Source organism: Mytilus galloprovincialis, chromosome 10 (assembly GCF_965363235.1).
Source record: "Mytilus galloprovincialis chromosome 10, xbMytGall1.hap1.1, whole genome shotgun sequence".
Taxonomy (NCBI): domain Eukaryota; kingdom Metazoa; phylum Mollusca; class Bivalvia; order Mytilida; family Mytilidae; genus Mytilus; species Mytilus galloprovincialis.
Window position 1 is genome coordinate 70,053,980 of NC_134847.1, and position 22,726 is coordinate 70,076,705.

The window sequence follows — 22,726 nt, forward strand, 5'->3', positions numbered from 1 at the left end:
TCATTTCTATACTCATGTGACATGATACAACAAATCTGAGCACAAAAAGACTCTTGCAATTAACTTTTCTTACAAACAGTATGGTCTGATACAAAGATTTTTGCCTTTTTAGGGAAAAACTTGCATGCAATTTATTCTCAACAGGCTTATATTTAAACCACTTGCTATTCTTCAGAAGAAAAGAAAGATATTATGTGAAATGGAACAGGTACAATAGACATTTTAAAGTGCTTTTGATACAAATTTAGTGAGGTCTTTATTATGGACTTCAAATTTTATGTACCAAGCTCCCCACTTTTGACTTCATCCAAACAGGGCGTTAGACAAGGGTGTTTTATACAACACATTTTGCACATATTATCTGAGATAATCTTCTTTTCTGTGGAGTCAGAGTTCATGAATAAGTAAAAGAACTAGATAAAGGCATAGAAACACAAATATTGACACATGAAAACCTGTCAGATAGAAAGTCAGGATGCCATTTATGCATCAATATTGAAAAAGCTATAAATGCCTATTTTGAACATAAAATTCCAAAATTGGTCATTTTTGCAGAAATTCTATAAAATAAAAGTTTAAATCCTTTAGTTGCATGCTATTTGACAAATTGAAACCATCAAATCATTTAGGGAAGTTGCCAAAGTACAGATTCTATATTTACAGATTTCACCTTAATAGGTCCGAGACCACAATTATTTCGTAGTGCATTTCTTTTAGAACATAAATGAAAATAAAAAAAATCCCACCTCGCTTTCTCAAAGAAACTTTTACAGTGTGTTGTACTACTTTTGGGACAAATTGTATCAAAATTATAGAAAACTTCATCGGCTTTAACCCAAAATATGGACAATTTTATGTTTAGGGCGTCTTGAAATCTTTTGACAGCTTCCGAAGTGCTAATTTTCAACCTATTTCACCTTGACCAAATCACTACTTTCCTTTAAAATTCTGGACCCAAATTTTTTTACAGTGTAATTTCACCCCCTACTTGCAATTTGAGGCATTAAACATGGAGAAATAAATTTGGAAGGGGTATAAAAATTAATGGCAAGTAACCCACTGTCAACACTAGGGACTATATTCGGACCAACTGTTTAGTATGCGGCACATATGTACAAATGTTTTTTATCTCACGTTTGCTGAAGCCGGGTATCACCTGCATGTGTTGGTTTCAGAATGTTACCTGAGATAACATACTGAATGTGCAAAAAGATTTATGCAAATAGATACCTTAAAGATTCTAAATATTTATTAATGTGCTTTCAATTTGCTATTGCTATGTTCAATAAGTAATTTTCTTTATTCATATAAATTTCCTCAAATATGTAAAACAACGTATACGCAATAACAGGAAAACTGTACAAAATGTCCCAATGCTACAAACAAACAAAAAATGAAAAAAATACATGTTGTCATCTGACCGTGACCTCATTTTCATGATTCAATGATCTATGTTAACTTTTGTGTTTATGAAGAAGGTCTTTGCAACCAAGAGCATAGTAACGTGTTTGATAAAGTGCATACACTACAACTAAAGCCTCACCTTCAAAAGGAGCATACCTACTTTCAGCCAGACATAATTTTCAACCATCATTAAAACAGTTGGGGGTTTACTAGAGCACTGATAGTACTTCTGAATGAAGCAGTACATAATTCAGTCAACAGACCAGTCGGTAGCTGGGCATGTCATACGAACAGGGTCATAAAGACGAACACCTTCCTTCATCTCCTGAATAATGATCTCTTTGGATTGGTGAAATACTTCATCTAGGTCATTTGTCCAGCAGAAGATTATTGGTGGTTTCAATAGAGCCCGAAATGGTTTTATTTCTCTTGCCATGGCAAATGCATATGCTCCTTGGTTGATAAACCCAGAACAAGCTCTTGCACCAGGAATTTAAGATGCTGTTGGGAAGTTGCTTATTGCATCTTGGAAATTGGTACTTTGTCGTTTATATGTTGGGTGTTCGCGAGTCCTTCAAATTTTACATTGTCTTGAGTAAATTGAAACTTCCTCAGGTTTAATGTAATACTATTACAAGCACACACGTCAAGCCCTTAGATTTCGCTTCTTGAAATAAAAGACTTTATTTTGCAGAGTATATTAATCATGTATATTGGTTTTTAAAACTATCTTTTAAGGCAGTTTGCATATGTCTATGGACATTCTCTTGTAAACTATTTTGCAAGGCTATTTTGCTGATTTCTGATTAAATGCATTCAACAGAATGTACAATATTATATTCTACTCTAATAACAGTTACAGTATGCATAAGATGAGCTTAAACATTTTTACTTTTCTATTGTAGGCAAAAAGACCATGGTATCATATGTAAATAGGGGAATTGACTGTCTGATTTTCGTGATCTGTTAGGAATTGAACGAAAGAACATCCGTGGAGATACAAGATTCATACAGTTTTCACCATGAATCCCCTATGCTGTCTCATTGTCGTGCTTTGTCTGTGTTTGCTGATAATGTGTAATTTGGAATTTACAAATAAAATAGGTATGATAAAAGCTAGAATTTATTCCTAGAAATTACAAAAAAAAGTTAGATTAGTCAACCTTTTTAAAATCAATTGTATATCCCGCCTATACTAGTAGAGGGACAATTTGTTAAATGGTCTGTGTTTAGTCTGTCTTTCTTACAGTACGATGAAATTTGCATTTAAATTTTCTAAGGAACTACAAATCTGAGCTTCCAGAAGTTTTGTATTTCAATGAATAATTTATTAAATTTGACAATTTGAGCTTGGTTGATAATTTTTCATAACATTTACTCCGAATCTACACCTCAGAGCTTTTTGAAACTTGTTATCAAGCTTCACATTAACATGATTTACTGTTGGTGCTATTTTAGATTCATGCTTCATCTACTAATGGTTTATAAAATACTGACATATTCGAAAGGAAGACATAAAAGCCATGAATGAAATGACTTGGTTCACTATTAATTTCAAAGTTAAGGCCCAAAAAATCTGAAAAAAAAATTCACTGCGTTAACGTATACGTATTGAAACTTGACTTAACATTTTTTTTAAATGTCCAATTGTTTCAGTAAAATATATGTGCTCACCAACTGTATCATTAGTGACGTGATTTAGACGTCATAATGAGTAGAAATTTCGTTGGCACTATTTTGCAAAATTAATGGCAGTTTCTGAAAAATTAACAGTCATGTGGCGACACCTTTCACAAATACAAAATCATGAAAAAAGGTGGAAAAATTGACAAATATTAGAATAAATTGACGAAAATTAAATCTATTCGTATTACAGATCAATATAAAGCAACTACACAATTTTCGTTTTATACTTTTACGTATCATTTATTTACCAATGCACATGCCGATTAAATTTACTGTACTAATTGAAGTTAAAAATAACTTTCACATGGCCGTTATTACGGATCCGGGCTCGTCTATTTTTATGGTCCTATGTTTTTTTTATATCATAACACACCTTTTGCAGTGTTTGGAAATCTATTTATATATTACACCTTACGTCAATTTAATAGTGACGTTAAATTGTTGTAGGGTTTTCCCTATGACACTGTTTGAAGTTAATAGATTTAGTCTTTGGATTAAGCTTTCAGATCAAGAAATGGCATAATTTAGCATTAACCGATAAAAACATCAGAACTACTAACCAAGATGAGATTTTTTACCATTTTTTAGCTTTTTAAAATAAAACTTGAAATATAAAAGATAAAGAGAATCTTTGTTGATGGTAAAAACAATGAGAACAAAAACAACAATTTACAAAAAACTCTGACGAAAACTAAAGACTGAGCAACACAAAACCTAATACTGGGTTGAACTCTTCATTATCATGATTATACTGGAACATTTTTTAAGTGTAAAAACTATGAATATCGTTAAATTTAGACAAATATCAATATGGCACATTTGTTCTAGATGGGTATGGCACGCCGTTATTATATTTATTCAATTTCGAGATATCTTATTTAGTTAAATAAGATATCTTATAAACTAATTGAGATATCTTAATAACAAAATGAGATATCTTATATATTAATTGAGATATCTGATTTATTAAATAAGATATCTGATTTATTAAATAAGATATCTTATATATTAAATAAGATATCTTATTAAAATGTTTATAAAGATATCTTATTAAATATATAAGATATCTTATTTAAAATATAAGATATCTTATTAATTAATAGAGATATCTTATTAACTTATAGAGATATCTTAAAAACTAATAGAGATATCTTATAAACTTTTAGAGATATCTTATTAACTTATAGAGATATCTAATTAACTTATAGAGATATCTAATTAACTTATAGAGATATCTTATAAACTAATAGAGATATCTTATAAACTTTTAGAGATATCTTATTAACTTATAGAGATATCTAATTAACTAATAGAGATATCTTATAAACTTTTAGAGATATCTTATTAACTTAAAGAGATATCTTTTTTAATTGGTTATACAGATATCTTATTTAATATATAAGATATCTCCATAAGTTAATAAGATATCTTTATTAGTTTATAAGATATCTCTATTAATTAATAAGATATCTCTATTAGTTTATAAGATATCTCTATTAATTAATAAGATATCTTATATACTTTATAAGATATCTTATTAATTAATAGAGATATCTTATTAACTTAAAGAGATATCTTATAAACTAATAGAGATATCTTATAAACTAATAGAGATATCTTATAAACTAAAAGAGATATCTTATTTACTTTCAAATTAAATAAGATATCTTATAAAGTATGTATTTAAAAGATATCTTTATAAAGAAGTAAGATATCTTATATACTTTATAAGATATCTTATTAATTAATAGAGATATCTTATTAACTTATAGAGATATCTTATAAACTAATAGAGATATCTTATAAACTTTTAGAGATATCTTATTAACTTATAGAGATATCTAATTAACTTATAGAGATATCTTATAAACTAATAGAGATATCGTATAAACTTTTAGAGACATCTTATTAACTTAAAAAGATATCTTATTTAATTGGTTATAAAGATATCTTATTTAATATATAAGATATCTCCATAAGTTAATAAGATATCTCTATTAGTTTATAAGATATCTCTATTAATTAATAAGATATCTTATAAAGTATGTATTTAAAAGATATCTTTATAAAGAAGTAAGATATCTTATATACTTTATAAGATATCTTATTAATTAATAGAGATATCTTATTAACTTATAGAGATATCTTATAAACTAATAGAGATATCTGATAAACTAATAGAGATATCTTATTCACTTTCAAATTAAATAAGATATCTTATAAAGATTAAAGATATCTTATAAAAATTAAAGATATCTTATAAAAATTTAAGATATCTTAATACTTAATAAGATATCTTGTTAAATAAATAAGAAATCTTCAAATTTGAATAAATATAAAAACGGCGTGCCAAAGATGGGTGTATCATTCTCACTAGATTTTCTCCACAACATGTCACTACCGTGTCTGTACTATGACTTTACAAACTGAGCCATTGTGCAGACTGTTGTTGTCAATGGCCCAATGGCATAGCTTCGGATGAGAAAAAATAGGATGTAACTGTGCTGAACTCGTTTTGACTGTGCTGATGTAACTGTGCTGACTCGTTAAATCTCGGTCTATTTCTGAAATTTATTCTTGCATTACTTTGATTTTTTAACCCTGTATGCTAACATTGCCTATGTGAAATTTTAAAATTGTTTGTATGTACATTGAACGACAAATATATGTGACGTGTGGAATTTTCTGACGTTAGACACGCAAATCAATGAATGTATTTGTAGATAGATGTTTTTGTGTTCTGTTAAATTGTTCCTTTTGAAATTGTTACACGATGATGACTGCTGTTCCCATATTTTGACTATTTTATTTATTGTGTCTGTTTAGTTAACGCATCATTGTAAATATAACGGAATTTGATAAGACTGTCATCAAAGTGAGAGGGTTAGCCCTATAGAACCACGTTTAATCTACCATTTTCTACATTTGAAAATTCCTGTTCCAAGTCAGTAATATGACAGTTCTTGTCCATTCGTTTTTGATGCGTTTTGTATTTTAATTTTGCCATGTCATTATGGACTTTCCGAATTGATTTTCCCCTAAGTTCAATATTTTTGTGATTTTACTTTTTGTTTATGTTGCATAAATCGTAATGTTATATTTCAGACATTTTCAGATGTGAATTTAAGTCTACCACTGAAAGTAAAACTAATTAACTGACCCACGTTCACAGCTTTAAATTATCCAATTATTGCTGTAGAACTTATTGCAAATACTACTAAAACAATCTTAAAGGGGTACTAGCTACGAGATACGAGATATGAAAAAAATAGAATATGATTTTGTTTGGATCAATAATTACAATACGTGAAATGACGAAATAATAATACGTTTTTAGCAACCAATAATGTTCCATTTTGTCAACATTAGCAAAGAAACATTGCTGATGAATTATTTACTTGCAGGTGAATAATTCGACCTCACTGAATCCGTATTTGTGTGGCTTTCAATTAAATCCAATAAATTGGTTAAGCATGTATAGATCGTGGTCAGCCGTTAAAATGAAAAGAATGTCAACATTGAAGCAGAAAACAAAAGTGAACATTTATGTTTATATCGGGTTATATTACAATCGGCAGTCTTCGATGTTCATCTCGCAAGTCAAATAAATGGCGTCTAAAGTATGATTTATATTATCGCGTACATGCAGTGTTAACTGTTTAATTCAGACTTATTGTAATTTGAATTCACATTGTAGTATGTTTTAAATCAACTATGAGAATTCAAGTCAAATCGGTGAACAGAAATTTGACAGCTAGTGCCCCTTTAACAAATACATATAACTATTTAAAACTCTTTCTTATTTTAGGGAACCTTGAAGGAACATTGATGTACAGCAATGTCTTCATTATAGTTGTTTCAACGTTAATGATAATATTTACATTGAAGCTACCAATTTGTGATATATTATCAAACATTTATTGTGCATTAGGTGAGTACCAAGTGTTATATTGATAGAAATATAGAAGCATCATTTACATATAGTATTACATAATTTGTGTGATTGTGATATTTGTATATTATTTCAGATGTAGAATGATATGAAAAATATCATATCGATGAAATCTACTCATCTGAAATAAGTAAAATTTGAGGGTGGGGACAGTATACTCATCTGATATACATAGACAGTCACATGGGAGATAATACCTGCTATCTGGACCATGTTTAAAAGTGCATTGGTAACTTTGTTTTTTCTTGATTCCTGTGAGAAATGGTCAAGTGGATTTATATATTAAACGCAAATATTTAGTTTTAAGAACTAAGACATATTATTTTTCTTTTTAAACGTTTAAAAGGGTTTTTAACTATCAACTTAATTTTTACTGAATTGACTCAAATTTTCAAATTTGATTTAAAACATATCAAAACAAATATCCAAAATATACAATGTCTAAAAAAACAATTTACAATGCATGGGCTTGATAATATACATCATCATTTCGTGAGTATTTTAGTTAAGTTGCTATCTAATTAACATGACATACAGACCTGCGAATACTGCTGTCGTTCATATAACCCGATATAAACATAAACATGATAAGCATAGATATATAATGTAATAAGATAGCGAACATGTGCACTTGGATGTTTGAAAGTCTTTTGAATTCTGATTTCTAGTTTAGGTTAAAAATATATGTTAGTCATCGTTCTTTCCTGTATAAGAATGGGTTTTAGTGGATCGAATTAGTATATCAAATGATTTAACTTTTTTTCGCTTTCAATGTTAAAATTATGCATTTAACAATTGACAAAAAAAACCTTTGTGAACATGCTCATATAGCCAACACACCCACATTGATACTGGGCAAAGGTTCATAACTCTATATAATAAAGTCAACTGATATACATTTCTTGTGGATATGTTCTCTTTATTTACCACGTTTCATGATGACATGTTCTTGTGTGGTTTCAGAGGAGTAACGCGCTGACCATCAGTTGCAGTAGTATATGTTTAGGTCACAATTCTTAGGTCAAAGGTTCATAACTCATTGAAAAAATAACATCATAAGTGTCTCTTTGTATACACAATTACATAATATGTCATAATTGTCTATAAATTACATAGAAGTTGCAATTACAACTCTTGCAGTAGTATATATATATTGGGGCAACATTCTAAGTTCAAAGGGTATTACTCCAAACAAAGAAATTGAATCATAATTTTCTGTCGATATGCACATCTACATATTATGTCTTTATTGTTTACAAATGTTATGAAATTTTGCTATGTGGGCCCAGAGAAGTTACAATAACAAGACCAGCCTCATTCTGACTGACGGAAGGACGGACTGATAAGTCAATGTGATGAAATCAATGATAGCAAAATGAAGACATTATTCCAAGATTTTAACACAATTTTTAAATGCTAACCTTTAAGTTAAAGTTTATGGAGAGAACCCATAAATTTTCATGAATTGTATGTTAATTAAATTAATTGTTAATTAAAAACTTGCTGCTATAAGGCAAGACATAAATCTAAATCTGTTTTAAAGATCCCATAATTATGTTATAATTCTGTAAAACTAAATGATGTCTTTAAATGTTTTACAGGAATATTGTATTTGTCAACTTTAAATTCAACATATACATCCATAAATTATCTTGGACATCTGGTGTTACACATTCTAACTATGTGGAATGTGAAGTTCAAAAAAATTAACTTAAGAATATTAAAAGAGAGATTCAATCGAAGTCTAATGCATCTTTGTCACTGTTTGGAAAAAATCTATAGAAAATCTTCCCAGATCAATGGTTTAAACAGTAGAGTTACATGCATAGATGACAACATACTGATAAAGCAAGTAAACTGTTTGAACGAGGAAGATTTTGAATTGATAAATGGATGTGGAACTGAACACTTTGAAGGTTAGCATTTTTTCCCTTAAGGTACTGCTCTTGTGATAGAATAAACATTTGATAGTGATTTGACAAAATTTAGTCCTGGTATCTGTGATGAGTTTATTTGATGGTGATCAGAATATTTTTGTTTCAAGGAAGATTAGGTTCTTTCCATTATCTTGGATTTCAAATACTAGAAGACAATTATCCTTATGGAAATATGCGCATTTTGAGAGTAATAATGTAATTTCTTTGTCAAACTTTTCTATTTTGTACATGGAGATATCGTGTCACCAAATCTCCTTGCACTATGCCCGACGCGCTAGACCACTACACTACCTGGGGTCTACAATAATAAAGGTTTCGGTAATGGGTTGTTACCTTTCCTCATCTTTTTTTTTTTATCTAGCGTCATAATACACTACATGATATATAAGGCATGCAGATGAAATCTTTTTTATCTAGCGTCATAATACACTACATGATATATAAGGCATGCAGATGAAATCTTTACAGACCAGCAAAATTATCTATCGTAGAGGATCTCACAAATTAAGGTAGGATGCAGTCACATAATTATAATATAAGTACGTCTGCACCAGTGACAACTCTACGCCAAATTTTATTCATCGGATCACAAGTGATGGTGATACGAGGTTAAAAATACATTCTGTATATATAATTTGTCCAACAATGTTAGATCTTCAAATTTTCCGTTCTTCTCTGACCGGGATTCAAATTCTTGCTACTGAAAAATCGTGTCACCTATTCTCAGTGCACAGCGCCCGACACTCTAGACCACTCGACCACATAGGCTCTACAATAGCAAAGCTTTTGAAACTTTATTGTAGAGCATATATTTATATATAATTCGTCTAAAAACAGCACAACAAGGTAAGAACTGTTAATTTGTGGAAGCAAATTTTTTTATTCTTCCCTGGCTGTATGTATAAAGAAAATGGTGTGTTTTATCATATTTTTTTTAAAATACAGAATATTTTTATTTGATTCATTTTTTTCTTCAATTTTGCAATTCAACATGTCAAAGAGTTGATAACTTTTATATGTCTGCCATTTACTCATATTACTTATCATAATGTGGACCGCTCATTGTTATTGAATTTCCCTCCCTTTTTTGTCATGCAACACTGAATAAATATAAGTCTCAATCAAGGCAATATATTGTTGTCCAAATTCTGTTAACATCAGCTGATATTTTCAATTTTTACTCCATAGTTATCTATTTTGATTTTGTTCGGGATTGACACATTTCATAATTCTGTAATAAGTTAAATAATGTTTAATTAAGTCTTTGAGAACCAAAGTAAGATACTTTATATTAATATTCTTGTACTTATTATAAAATACATCAAAAAACATGTGTAGAAACTTGATCTTGATTAATTTGCAATGTTTAGACATTTACCTGTGACGTTATTTTTTGTGGCGTTGATCCATTTATGTGACAGACACATAGTATGTTATTCTATTAAGCTGTTTTATGTACTGTCCTATAATAATTGTTGTTTTTCCTTGTTATTCTGTGGTTGACATGTCAAAATGTAATATTATATTATTTATTTATGTACACCTCTGTCTGTGATGTTTTTGCATTTATTTATACTCACTACAAACCATTAAAGTCTGAAATGGCCTATATCAGTACTCGACTGTATTGATTTTTACTCGACCAGTCTGAATTGGTCTGACTTTTACTTGACATTACTCGACCCCAGTCTGAACCATACTCGACTGTACTGAATCGTACTTGACCCTTATCTTAGCCATTGAAAATAATCTGAACTATTACTCGACCAGTCTGAAACAATCTTAACCCATTCTTGATCTGTACTCGACCTATTTATCCAGTCTAAACCATACTTAACCAAGGGTCTGAACAATACTCGACCAGTCTGAACCATACTAGACCAAATAACCTCTACTTTTTTAACTGTTAAAATAAATTTCTTTTTAACCGACATATATAACAACAGCCAACAAAATTTACAAATTCTTTAACCTTATATTAGAAATATATCTATTATTATATTTAGGATAAAAAATAACATATTATTTATAATTTATATCAAAAAGGGATAAATTTAAATAAATAACTAAAATTGTTTTTCTGAGTAGTGGTGAAATATAAAGTGTATTAAATTCTAAATAACATTTATTCAAAATTTCAACATCCTGTTTAACTTAAAAAAAAAAAAACAAGGCCTTTCGAATTTACAAGATAGATAAGTAATACACGAATTTAAGAAAATAGGGCTTTCTTTTTACCTACAGGTAAAACACACATGTACTGAGGCAATTAGACCATATTAAAGTACTTAAGGAATGCCATGTCTTTAATTTGACAAAAAATACTTAAATCAGTTGAAATAAATTTTTACTGTTACTTTGGAACACATTTCCTTTTTTAAAAAGGTTATCAATGATTGATATGGAAATTCTATTATCATGATTATATTAAATTCTTGGTTTAATAAAACAAAACAATTGAGGTCTCATTATTTTTAATTTATTAAGTTGTTTTATATACTATATTTTATAAATATTAATAAAAAAAACCATTCACTGCATTATTTACTAAAGTCAACTGACACCATAAATCTATACTTGGCTTAAGTTAATGGTGAAAATAGTCCAGTTAGCATAAAATACTTCAGAAATATTCATAAAATTTTGAATAATATTGAAAATATTAGTCACAATTCATTGTTTAGATTATTTGATCAGCTTGTTTTATTTGTATTTCAAAAATGATATATATTATTATGTAGGTGTTGATTAATATTGTGTTGAAGTTATATATTATGAAACATTATTGTGAAATTTTAATTTCAATACTATATTGAATACATTTTTAATATCAAGTTGTTGTTCAAATTTCATTTTTATTAAAAAAAAATTCCTAAATTGATAAAATTCAGTTGATAGATACAAAGAATAGGTCTAGGTTGGTCAAGACTTGGTCGGGTATGGTTCAGACTAGGTCGAGTACGGTTCAGACTAGGTCGAGTATGGTTCCAACTAGGTCGAGCATGGTTCCGACTCGTATAAAATGGTTAAGAACTGGTCAAGTACAAATTCAGACGGTTAAGTATGGCTCAGACTACAGTCGAGTATTATCAAGTAAATTTCAGACTGGTCGAGCAAAAATCAGTGCAGTCTAGTACAGATATAGGCCATTTCAGACTTTTACTGGTTTGTAGTGACTGTATACCCGTCATTTTAGCGATATACTTAACATTGTCATAAAGCGTGGAAGTTTGGCCAGTCACAAAACTAGGTTCAACCCACCATTCTTTCTTAAAACGTCGTGTACCACGTCAGAAATATGGCAGTTCATTTCTATGCATGTTGCATTGTTGTTCGTGTTTTATTGCACTTCAGTGCTTGGTTGTTTTCCTCTTATAGTTGATGTGTTTCCCTCAGTTTTAGTTTGTAACTAGGATTTGTTTTCTCTCAATTGAAGTATGACTATTGGATTGGACAAGGTCAGCAGCAATAAACTAATCAGATGAATGAATTTATGTTTGCAGATGTTTTATCAGAATTACCTGATAGTCTTGTGAAAGAGATGTTGAAAAAGAAAAAAAATGATGATGTATGTCTTGATGAAGGAGTTATATCAGAAGTACCTATGTTTCCTGTAATAGATGAAAGTGAAATGGGGACTTCTACAGAAATCAATGATGATGAAAAGGAGAATGAAAAAAATGATGAAATTGTATTCGAGAGTTTGGACCTTTCGGAAATCACCAATAGTAGTTATTGTAGTTGTTCTATAAATAAACAATATGAAGACAAATATTTGTACAAAGAAGACCAAATAGTTTACTTGCCTAATACCGTAGAAGCAACAATAAACAAAGACAAAAAGACTGATATCCATAAAGAAATTTCTGTCAACAGTAGTTCTTTAAAAAGCTCTAAGGTAAATGAAATGTATGATTCTTCGGCTTTGTCCATGATTGACTTACCACCTTTGTCAATGGATGACTTTGAAGAAAAACAAGACGGTAGTTTCACTAAGAATGGTAGTTTTTTACGGTTGTGTACTGAAACATCTATCAACAGGGTTTCAGAGGTAGACACTTATGTTTCACATGTAGGTCATTGCACAGGTCACTATGAGGATAATTCTATCAGAGAAAACAAGGTATGGTGGGTTCCTAATTATCAAATCATACCAATTACAAAGAATGATGCGGTATACAGTTCTGATAAATTATCACAAGCTTTTGACAGTAACAAGAGTGAAAAAAGCAACATTTCAACTATAAGTTCCGGATGCTGTAGTATAATCAGTAATAAACTGGATGTTCATATTTGTCAATATAAATGTCTATCCTCAAACGTACATTTTGAAGAGTCTGTTTTTTCAAACAAGGGCGTAGTTGATCTACAAAAAAGGCAAGCAAATAAATCAATAAATAAAAAATATTCTAATGGAGAAGAATATTTACAGAAATGTAGAAAACATCATGATATTGCTAAGATTGTAAAAACCACTTTGAAAGAGTTAGCGATGAAAAGGGTAACTGAAATAACTTTAACATCAAAATGTAATCGAAAGAAAAAAAAGCGAAGGATATCAAGAAGAAAACTTCGACGCATTATATTTTCTAATCGAATTAAATCATCAAGGTCTCTTCAAATACAAGTAAGACCTGTTGAACATTCACCTCAGCTAATAACAACTTCTAGTGAAGCAAACACTAGTCATCCAAATCACAATGGAACAATTTTGAGTCTACAACAACAAATTTCAGTTCAAAGTGTATTACCAGTTCACAATATGTCAAATTATATCAGAACTGATGGGTCATCTGATTTGGTCACCGGGTCATCATTCACAACGCCATCTGTGACATCTTCAAGTTCTTGGACTAGCTACCTCAATAGTTTGTCGATGGGATATGAATACAGTGTTGAGAAAAAGATGCAGTACGAATGGCTGAGAGTACAATCTTACCAGAATTTTCCAGCTACCTGCCATGCTAGTCCCTTACGTTTAGCTAGAGCTGGTTTCTTCAGTACTGGTATTATTGATGAGGTTTTATGTTTCAGCTGTGGGGTCAAATACAAAAACTGGAAGAAAAAGGATAATCCTATTGAAGTTCACCATAGAATATCGCCAGATTGTCGGTAAATATTTGTTGTAAAATTATTGAAGATGGTTTTTTTTTTAATTTCTGTATTTTACTTATAATGAACTTTTATTTTCTACAGAAAAGTTAGGTCTATTTTTATTTAAGACTTATATATATATATATACTTCTTTATGCTCAAATCAAATGCAAAAGGACAGTATCCAAAGCTAATTTGGGCATTTTTTGTTTTCCTCATTTTTCATATTTCTTTAAATGTGTTTTGCAATTAATTTTAATTAAGATACAGTCTGGGGTTAATTTAGGCATTACTTCAACTTGGAATGTCGTGGAATGTTTTGAAACTTGGAAAGAAGTGGATGTGTCTGCTCACCAAAAACATCTGAATAAATAAGTTTGATTTGATTTTCTTTGGAAGTCAGCATAAAACTTTTACATATACACTTGCATCAGCTAGAGAATGCATTCTATAGAACCCCTTATGTTTTTCTGTGTAATGGTTAACTTTCGTTTTAAATTTTGCTTAATGATCAATATAAACAGTTTCATAATTTTATCACAATCTTAGTTATTTCAATTTGAATGTCAACTAAATTTGGTCTGTTGAAAAATGTTATGGAGTACTACATTAATAGCAGGTTCTAAAGTACTTTAGATGATATGTTAACTGTATTTTCTGTAAGGCTATCTGGCAGGGCCTATTCTTATCTTGACCTGATTTTCCTTTACCATCTCTGGGCTCTTTGACTGCTTCCTTCACCAATAAAAACTACTTGCCACGAAATAGCACAGTAGTTTTTAAAGTGGCGTTAATAAAACAAAATCAACCAATCATTTATCAGTGATGATGGTAAGTTTTTGCAATTCAAGTATTATAAGACCTTGATCTTCAACATAAAATTGATTTATAATTAATAGAACTGCAACGTTTATTTCTTAGTGATCTCTTTAATCACCTTTTGCAGAGCTTAGTTACACAATATGATAATAAATTGGTCCTTTTGATGATATAGCTTTTTAGTCTCAAGCTTTGCTAAGCAACACATTGTATTTGAATAAAACAATTTTGTTTTTGATAGGATGGTAAATGGTAGAGAAACAACGAATATCCCAATTATTTCAGTAATCAACAGAGAAGCTGCAGACAATCCTCAGCAAGAGGCAAGCCAAAGACTAGTGATTGATAGTATGTAATCAAAAAAAGCAGCTAAGTAATATTTAAATAACAAGAAAAAAATTGTCTGTTTATCAGTTTTAGTGACATTTATGTTTTGAAAGATATCCTAAAAGTTCTTTTATTAATAATACAAGTGTGGACACAGATGAGTGTGGATAGTATGTTTGGGTGTTTGATAGTGTCTTATGACAAATAGGAGTTCTATGTTTTCCTATATGGTGTTATAAACTGTGTTGCACGATGACAACCAACCTGAGCATTAGGAGTATTGTTTATTTAATATTTATTTTTTATGTTCAAGACGGGCATGAAAGAGACAGTAATTACATTAGTTACCAAATGATTATGATAGAATATGTTCCACATCTTTGATTTTGGATACATTTTGCAGCCAGGAGAGCAACGCATAATAGGTTCATTTTTTCATGTGTTTTTTTTTCTAAATGGGAGATGATATATAGATTTAATAACATGACATAAGTAGCCTGTAATTCAGTGGTTGTCGTTTGTTTGTGTGTTACATATTCGCTTTTCGTTTATTTTTTGTACATAAATAAGGCCGTTAGTTTTCTCAATTAAATTGTTTTACATTGTCATTTTGGGGCCTTTTATAGCTGATAATAGGTATTGGCTTTGCTCATTGTTAATGGCCATATGGTGACCTGTAGTTGTTAATTTCTGTGTCATTTTGGTCTCTCGTGCAGAATTGTCTTATTGGCACTCATACCACACCTTTTTTTATATATATTTGCTTACTATTTGTATGGTTCTATTTATATTATTTTGTGGTGGATCATCAGTATCATTAGTAAATGTTTTTGTTAAATTGTTCCTCAGATTAGAATACATTAATTGGTTTAATTTTTAGTAATGACAATGCCTGGTGCTAGATAATCTAGGAAGTAAACCTTTGTGCTGATTTTTATCAATTCTTTGATAATATCTCTTCCAAATCTGGTTGAAGCAAAGAAAAAATTTGACCAATATGACAATGATTTCACCAAAAGAACCTTTGTGAGCATGCTTCAATGACTTTCAATGTATAACTGCTCCAAAAGTAATCTGATAGAATTTGTCAAGTTGATATTATCAACAGCTACTTAATTAGTCTTAATATGTCTAAATATCTAAAAAGTAATAGTATTCAAAAGGTTATGCAAAATAATTCTCTTTTCATTTTTTTTATTATATGGATACAAATATAAGTGATACATGTACCAATACAGTATTTGTTGTGGTATGAAAGTGTAGTAATTAACATTTACTGTAACAATGTTAATTCACACAAATTAAGAAATAAACAAATGAATAAAAAATGTTGAACATGTACAATGGAATATAGTTTAAGAAATCGATTATGCCAGATAGGCCTTATAATTTACACTCAGGACCGGGTCATCAGTAGGCAGTACAGATGTATTATAACAATCTAGCATCATATTGCTAGTAGCGGGAGAAGCGTTGTCAGGTAAATTTGGTCTTTTTTTTAAATTTTGTCAGTGAACATATTATGTTTGGTTCAAATCGAAACAGAATGCTTTTATCTCCTTATTACTTACAATGTACATAGAGGTGATAATTCTTTGACAAATCCTTGTACATGAGAGTTGTCTGTCAAATCTTTATTTAACAAAGAATGAATTGCATAACAATGAACTGAGCTCAAAGCAAAATACTTTAATAGTACACTTAGACAAAGAGCTAAATCCAGTGATATACATTGTACTACAGGTCCTTCATGAACATCCATCGACCAAAACCATATATCTCAATAACATGCCATACTACATGGTTGGATCAGAAGTCCTGAAAAAAGACATGATTTTTTTAATCGTATTTATATATATATATAGATTAAAACTTTCTTGTGGTATAATCATTCAGTATCTAGCAACTATCAATTTGCTTCATACACAAACATTCAAAACTATAAAATGTTATCTAAGATTTGTCAGTGTCTATTTACATTTGTACCATTGTCACTGAATAAGTGATATATGTACAATTATATACATGTAAGACTACAATTTTAAAGTACATATATAAGACTAAAACTGACATTCTGTCTTTACTGACAACTTCATTCCCCAAGTCATTTTCAAATCTGACTTCAAGATAAAATAAGATTCAATATCTACATATACAACCAATGAAAATCAAATACCCCTCTAATAGACTAGCATTGAAATCCCAGTTTTCTAAAATGGTAGCTAGGTGGTGGAACCTAAAATTAAAAAAATTGAAACAATATTTCTTAAATATTTCAAATGCATGTACATGTAATAATATAAATTTTCCTAAATTCGCTATATTTTTTTTTTGTCTTCTGTTCCAGACTGTATATTGACCTCTAGATGTCTTTCAATTACATTCAGTTTGGTGTGGGTTGATGTTTGATTGTTGTACAACCAGATGCTCCGCAGGGTCCAGCTTTATACACAGCAGAGGTCGAACACGGATCAGTTGGGGAACCCCAAGAATTCAATTTTTGAAGAAATCTAATAAAGTTCAGTTTTGAACCCTTTATACCTTAATGACGTAGACCAATTTAAAAATAAATAAATATCAAGATTCTAAATACACGGTTAGATTCAGCATTTCAAGGAACACCAATAATTAATTTTTTAATGAAATCAAACAAAGTTTAATTTTGAACCCTTTTGGCCTCCATTTCCTACACTGTTGGGACCAAAACTTCCAAAATCAATTCCAACCTTCCTTTTCAGGTTATTAACCTTGTGTTTAAATGTCATTGATTTCTATTCATTTGCAGTAAAGTTATTGTGCGAAAACCAAGAAAAATGCTTATTCGGGCCCTTTTTTAGCCCGTAATTCCTAAACTATTGGGATCCAGCCCCCAATATCAATACCGACCTTTCTTTTGTGGTATTGAACCTCCTGTTTTAAATTTTTAAAAATCCATTCACTAAAACTAAAGTTATTGTCTGGCAACTAAATGCGTCTTCGGACGAAGAGACGACGACAACATACAATGTAATACCATTATAAAAAAAATTGTTGTCTTATAAAAATTGTCACTTGACCAACAGAAAAACCTTACATTTTGTGTACGTCCAATGCATTATTGGACTTGATTTAAGCAAATGACCCTTAGATTCAAGTCCCTAATATCACTTACTATTGTCAGCGGACCAGATAATCTATCCCACTTCATACAACAATCCTGTTTCCATTGTGGCATCAGTTATTTTGTATTGTGAAGTCAAAATTTTACAGCAACCTGGGTGATGTCCAGTCATGGCAGACAAATAGCAAAAAGATGTTTAGGAAAACATGACCTAAAACCTCCTTCATATAAGACACAAATACATGGAAACCGAATCTTGCTGCTTTAAAATAAGGGTAAAAAGATGAAGTCTTTTTAACTTAAATAAAGGGTGGGGGGTCATTACCATAAGAACAACTTTTCTAAAAGATGATTCCACATATATTCATTGTATTTTCAATGAATTATAAATATTGAAGTGTATCTCAGGCATCTGAGAAAAGACTATTGAATTGAATCGGTACATCTATACATTTTTGTTCAGGGTCAATCGACATCAATTTGTTGGCCTCTCTAATAGACGTCCAATTTTTAGCTTCTCGAATTGACGTCAGGTTTATGGCCATATGAAAAGATCCAAACGCCGAGATATTTGGCCTGACATGCTGCATTACATATGGAAATGTCCAAAACAAATTAACAACACTGCAAATTGGGACTGAAAAGATTTATACATGTTATACCAACTGAAACTTCGACTGTCTGAGAGAGATGTAAAGACAGTTCTAGGTTAATATGTTCACAACAAATGAAAACTTTAAATTTGTTGAAAAATATCTAACGAAGTCCAAATTATAATACTCTCAAAAAAGTTAGCTTTACATCTTTATTTTGTCCATTGTTGAAGACTGATTGCTGCCCTCTATGTGTCCTATATGTCGTTTTGTTTTCTTTGTCATTGGGTCCTGATTGACATATACTCGCATGTAATTTATCAATGTGAATATAAATGAAATTCGTTAACGTAGAACGACCTTACCCCCTCCCCGTCCTTTTCTAGATAACAATAAGGATGGGGTGGGGGTGTACCTTCGAGTGTATCTCCTTATTTCTTGATAGTACTACTGTGATAGTACTATCTACTGTGATAGTAGAGTTTGTTATATCTTTACAACGTCATTACTAGAATTTCAAACTTCTATGACTATACATGTACATGTATATATTCGTTTTGTTATTGGTAAATTCGATATGGCAGTATGGTATTTGCGGAATTCCAACGTAAATGCCACGAGTCAATTGAGATATAAAGTATCATAAAATTGAGCTGTGTTCATTAAGAAACACATACAAATATACGTTTATCATACAACTCAAAATGTAAACAACCCCTAAAATACAATGTTATATGGAATCGTCCAACATACATTTATCATACGACTCGAAATGTAAACAACCCCTAAAATACAATGTTATAGAGAATCGTCCATAGCAGATGAAAGACATAGAATTCACGAATACACGTCCAAATAATTATGACGTCTTGGAAGGCTATTTCTTCCTGTCGAAGTAAGGCGTCAAAGAAAAAAAATATAATAGCCTTTCAAGATGTCATAATTATTTGGACTATCAGTTGGTATGACTGACATTAGATGAAATAAAAATAGATATGTCAGCTAATAAAATATTCAATAGTTTTTTGTTGGTTGAAATGTCCTGAAATGTGATGGGTTTATGCAGCACATGTATCCCTTTACCAGTTTACTGGCTTCAGTTTGAAAAATAGACTACAGTAGAGACTAAATGGGGACTAAATGTGTACAAACCAGACATCCAACTATGTTGTAGAAAATGTGATCATCAATTTATCAAAAATATATACACAGAGAACAATATATTTCACAATACATATGCATTAATCCAAATTTACATCCATTCGTACGGTCTCAATAGAAGAATTTCCCGCGGAAATATCATGTGATATAAACATGGAATTTTCCACACCGATACAGGTGAAATACGTAGAATAACAATTGTGGACACAGCAATGAGATCAGATATAAGACCCTCATGAGCTCGGTGTAAAGTAAAAAAAATGTAAAAATCAATTATTAAATAAATTTGTTCGATTAACCTTGAAGTGAAGACTAATAAAAATTTGCGTGTATAGAGTGAGCCCCCTAAATTAAATAATACTGTGTTCTTGACGACTTCCCACCGCGATGATCGATAGAAAAGATATTTTACTATATAGTATGTTAAATAATAAAAAAATGAACCTTATACTTTCAGACACGATTTTAAGAGAAAACATTCAATTCTCTTTTATATATTTTTACATATTTCAGACTATTAATCTTTCAGATAACAAATATCGTGCAAAGTTAGTAATCTCATAGCAACAGTCATAGGAATACATAATCTTTTGTTTTTGCTTAATAGATAATACAAATTATAGATAATACAAATTGTCTGATAGTATTATGTTTTTGTAGTCAAAATCGAATTTAATGATTATGTTAACAAATAATTAATTAATAATAAAATTCAAATTAAGCTTCAGACTGAAGACAGATTTAACTATTTGGTTAAATTGAATTATTTCTTTTATTTCCTGCAATTTTACCTATTATTACTTCAACAAATAAAACTAACTTCCTTGATATAATTCTTATTCTTACTTTGATTTAGATCTCCTGATATCAGGAATACATCAAAATGAAGATGTTAGCATTCAGACAACTGAAGGAGCCACAAACAGATCATTGACAAGAGAGGACATACAAATCTCCAATGATGCAGACACTACTTCTCAGTCAGTAAATCGAACACAGCAACCTCATATAGTTCACCATGCATTGAGACCATCAGTAGTTGACAGAAACCATTCTGTATTAGATGGAGAACAGAACAGACCTGCACACAGAGACATTGGTGAGGATTTGGGTATAACATTAGAAAGACCAATGTATCCAGCTTATGCTCAACTGAGTGTTAGGGTCCGTACATTCCAGGGCTGGCCTGGATACTTAGATCAGGCCCCTAGAGATATGGCACTGGCAGGATTCTTCTATGCTGGCTACAATGACTATTGTAGATGCTTCTTTTGTGGAGGAGGCTTACGTGACTGGGATGCTGGCGATGATCCTTGGGTAGAACATGCAAGATGGTTTTCTAAGTGTTCATTTGTTAGACAAAACAAGGGCCATAGATTTGTGGAAATAATTACAAAGAGACAGGCTGAAATGGTAATAACAATAAATTAAATCTAATCATAAAAGGTGATACTTTTATCCCACATTGAACATGAAATATGCATCATGTTTTTTATTTAATTCCAAACTTGGGAATTCAGTCTTTTTCAGCAAAATTTAATAAAAACAGTACCTATTTCGTGTAATCGATTCCTCCATCAGATTTCAACCCTATACATTGAACCTTCACACATATATTGCACAAGTTTTGAAGTTTTGTAGTTTTTATGGAATTGTTTGAGTGTTGCTATATTTTTCTGAATGTAAGAAAATAGTCATATTTCTGCAAAGTCTACAAATCAAAATGGTACCAATTGTGTATAACAGAATGATTGCATTTATTTTATATTATTGTAGCTGTGCATTTCTATTTTGTAATTATTTGATCAAGTAAGATGAGCTGGTTCATAGCATTCAACAGTAATGTCATTATTACATGTTTGTGTCACAAAATGACTGAATGAAATAGCTGAACAAATATCAATGTGACAACATTTACAGAAAATGAGTTCATAAAGGAAAAAAAAGAAGAAGAAAAATGATATGATTGATTTGCATTATTCACTGTGAGGGTTAACAGTTGCTTTAACATTTAAAAAATGTTATCGGGCCTTAATATATTTCAAGTTATTTAATTTGTCATTGGTTATCTTCTTTTACAATTTAAAGTACAAAGTTATTTCCCCTCAACTTTGCAAAATTTGTGTTGGAACAACATTATTTTTGTAGCAAAGTTAATTTTTTATTCAAATCGTGAGCTTGAAAAAAAAAATTTGTCTAAGTTTTCAACATGAACCAAAGCGCTTTGAAAATACATAAATATTTGGAATGTAACTTGCGGTCATGATGGTTTCACTGAAACTTTTATGTCTGAGAAATGCAGGCTATCATTTTGGTTAAACGAAAGACTGACTTATCTTTAAAAGAGCTTATAGTGTACTCTTATAAAGCGATTCCCATTGCCTCACATTGGGGCTTTGAAAGATATCCATTTATGATGAGATTGTGACCTTTATTTTTTAATATGTATGCTCTTTTTTCCGTTTGAATGGTTTTACACTAGTCATTTTTTGAGCCCCTTTGAAGCTTGCTGTTCGTGTGAGCCAATGCTCCATGTTGAAAACTGTACTTTGACCTATAATGGTTTACTTTTACAAATTGTGACTTGAGCAACATGAGCAACACGACGAGCGCCACGTGTGGATCACCTGAAATCCTCCATAGTTTTTGGTAG

General features: G+C 30.4%; 1 protein-coding gene across 1 annotated transcript in view; it reads left to right on the top strand.

The window, feature by feature from the left end:
- The first annotated feature begins 8,695 nt into the window (after positions 1-8,695).
- Positions 8,696-22,726, top strand: part of LOC143049571 (uncharacterized) — a 51,068-nt gene continuing 37,037 nt past the window's right edge. Inside the window, exons 1-4 of the mRNA XM_076223173.1 lie at positions 8,696-8,958; positions 12,483-14,091; positions 15,134-15,240; positions 20,930-21,486. Of these exons, the coding sequence (XP_076079288.1) occupies positions 8,724-8,958; positions 12,483-14,091; positions 15,134-15,240; positions 20,930-21,486 (2,508 nt within the window). The 5' untranslated portion in view covers positions 8,696-8,723. The remainder of the gene's footprint in view (positions 8,959-12,482; positions 14,092-15,133; positions 15,241-20,929; positions 21,487-22,726) is intronic.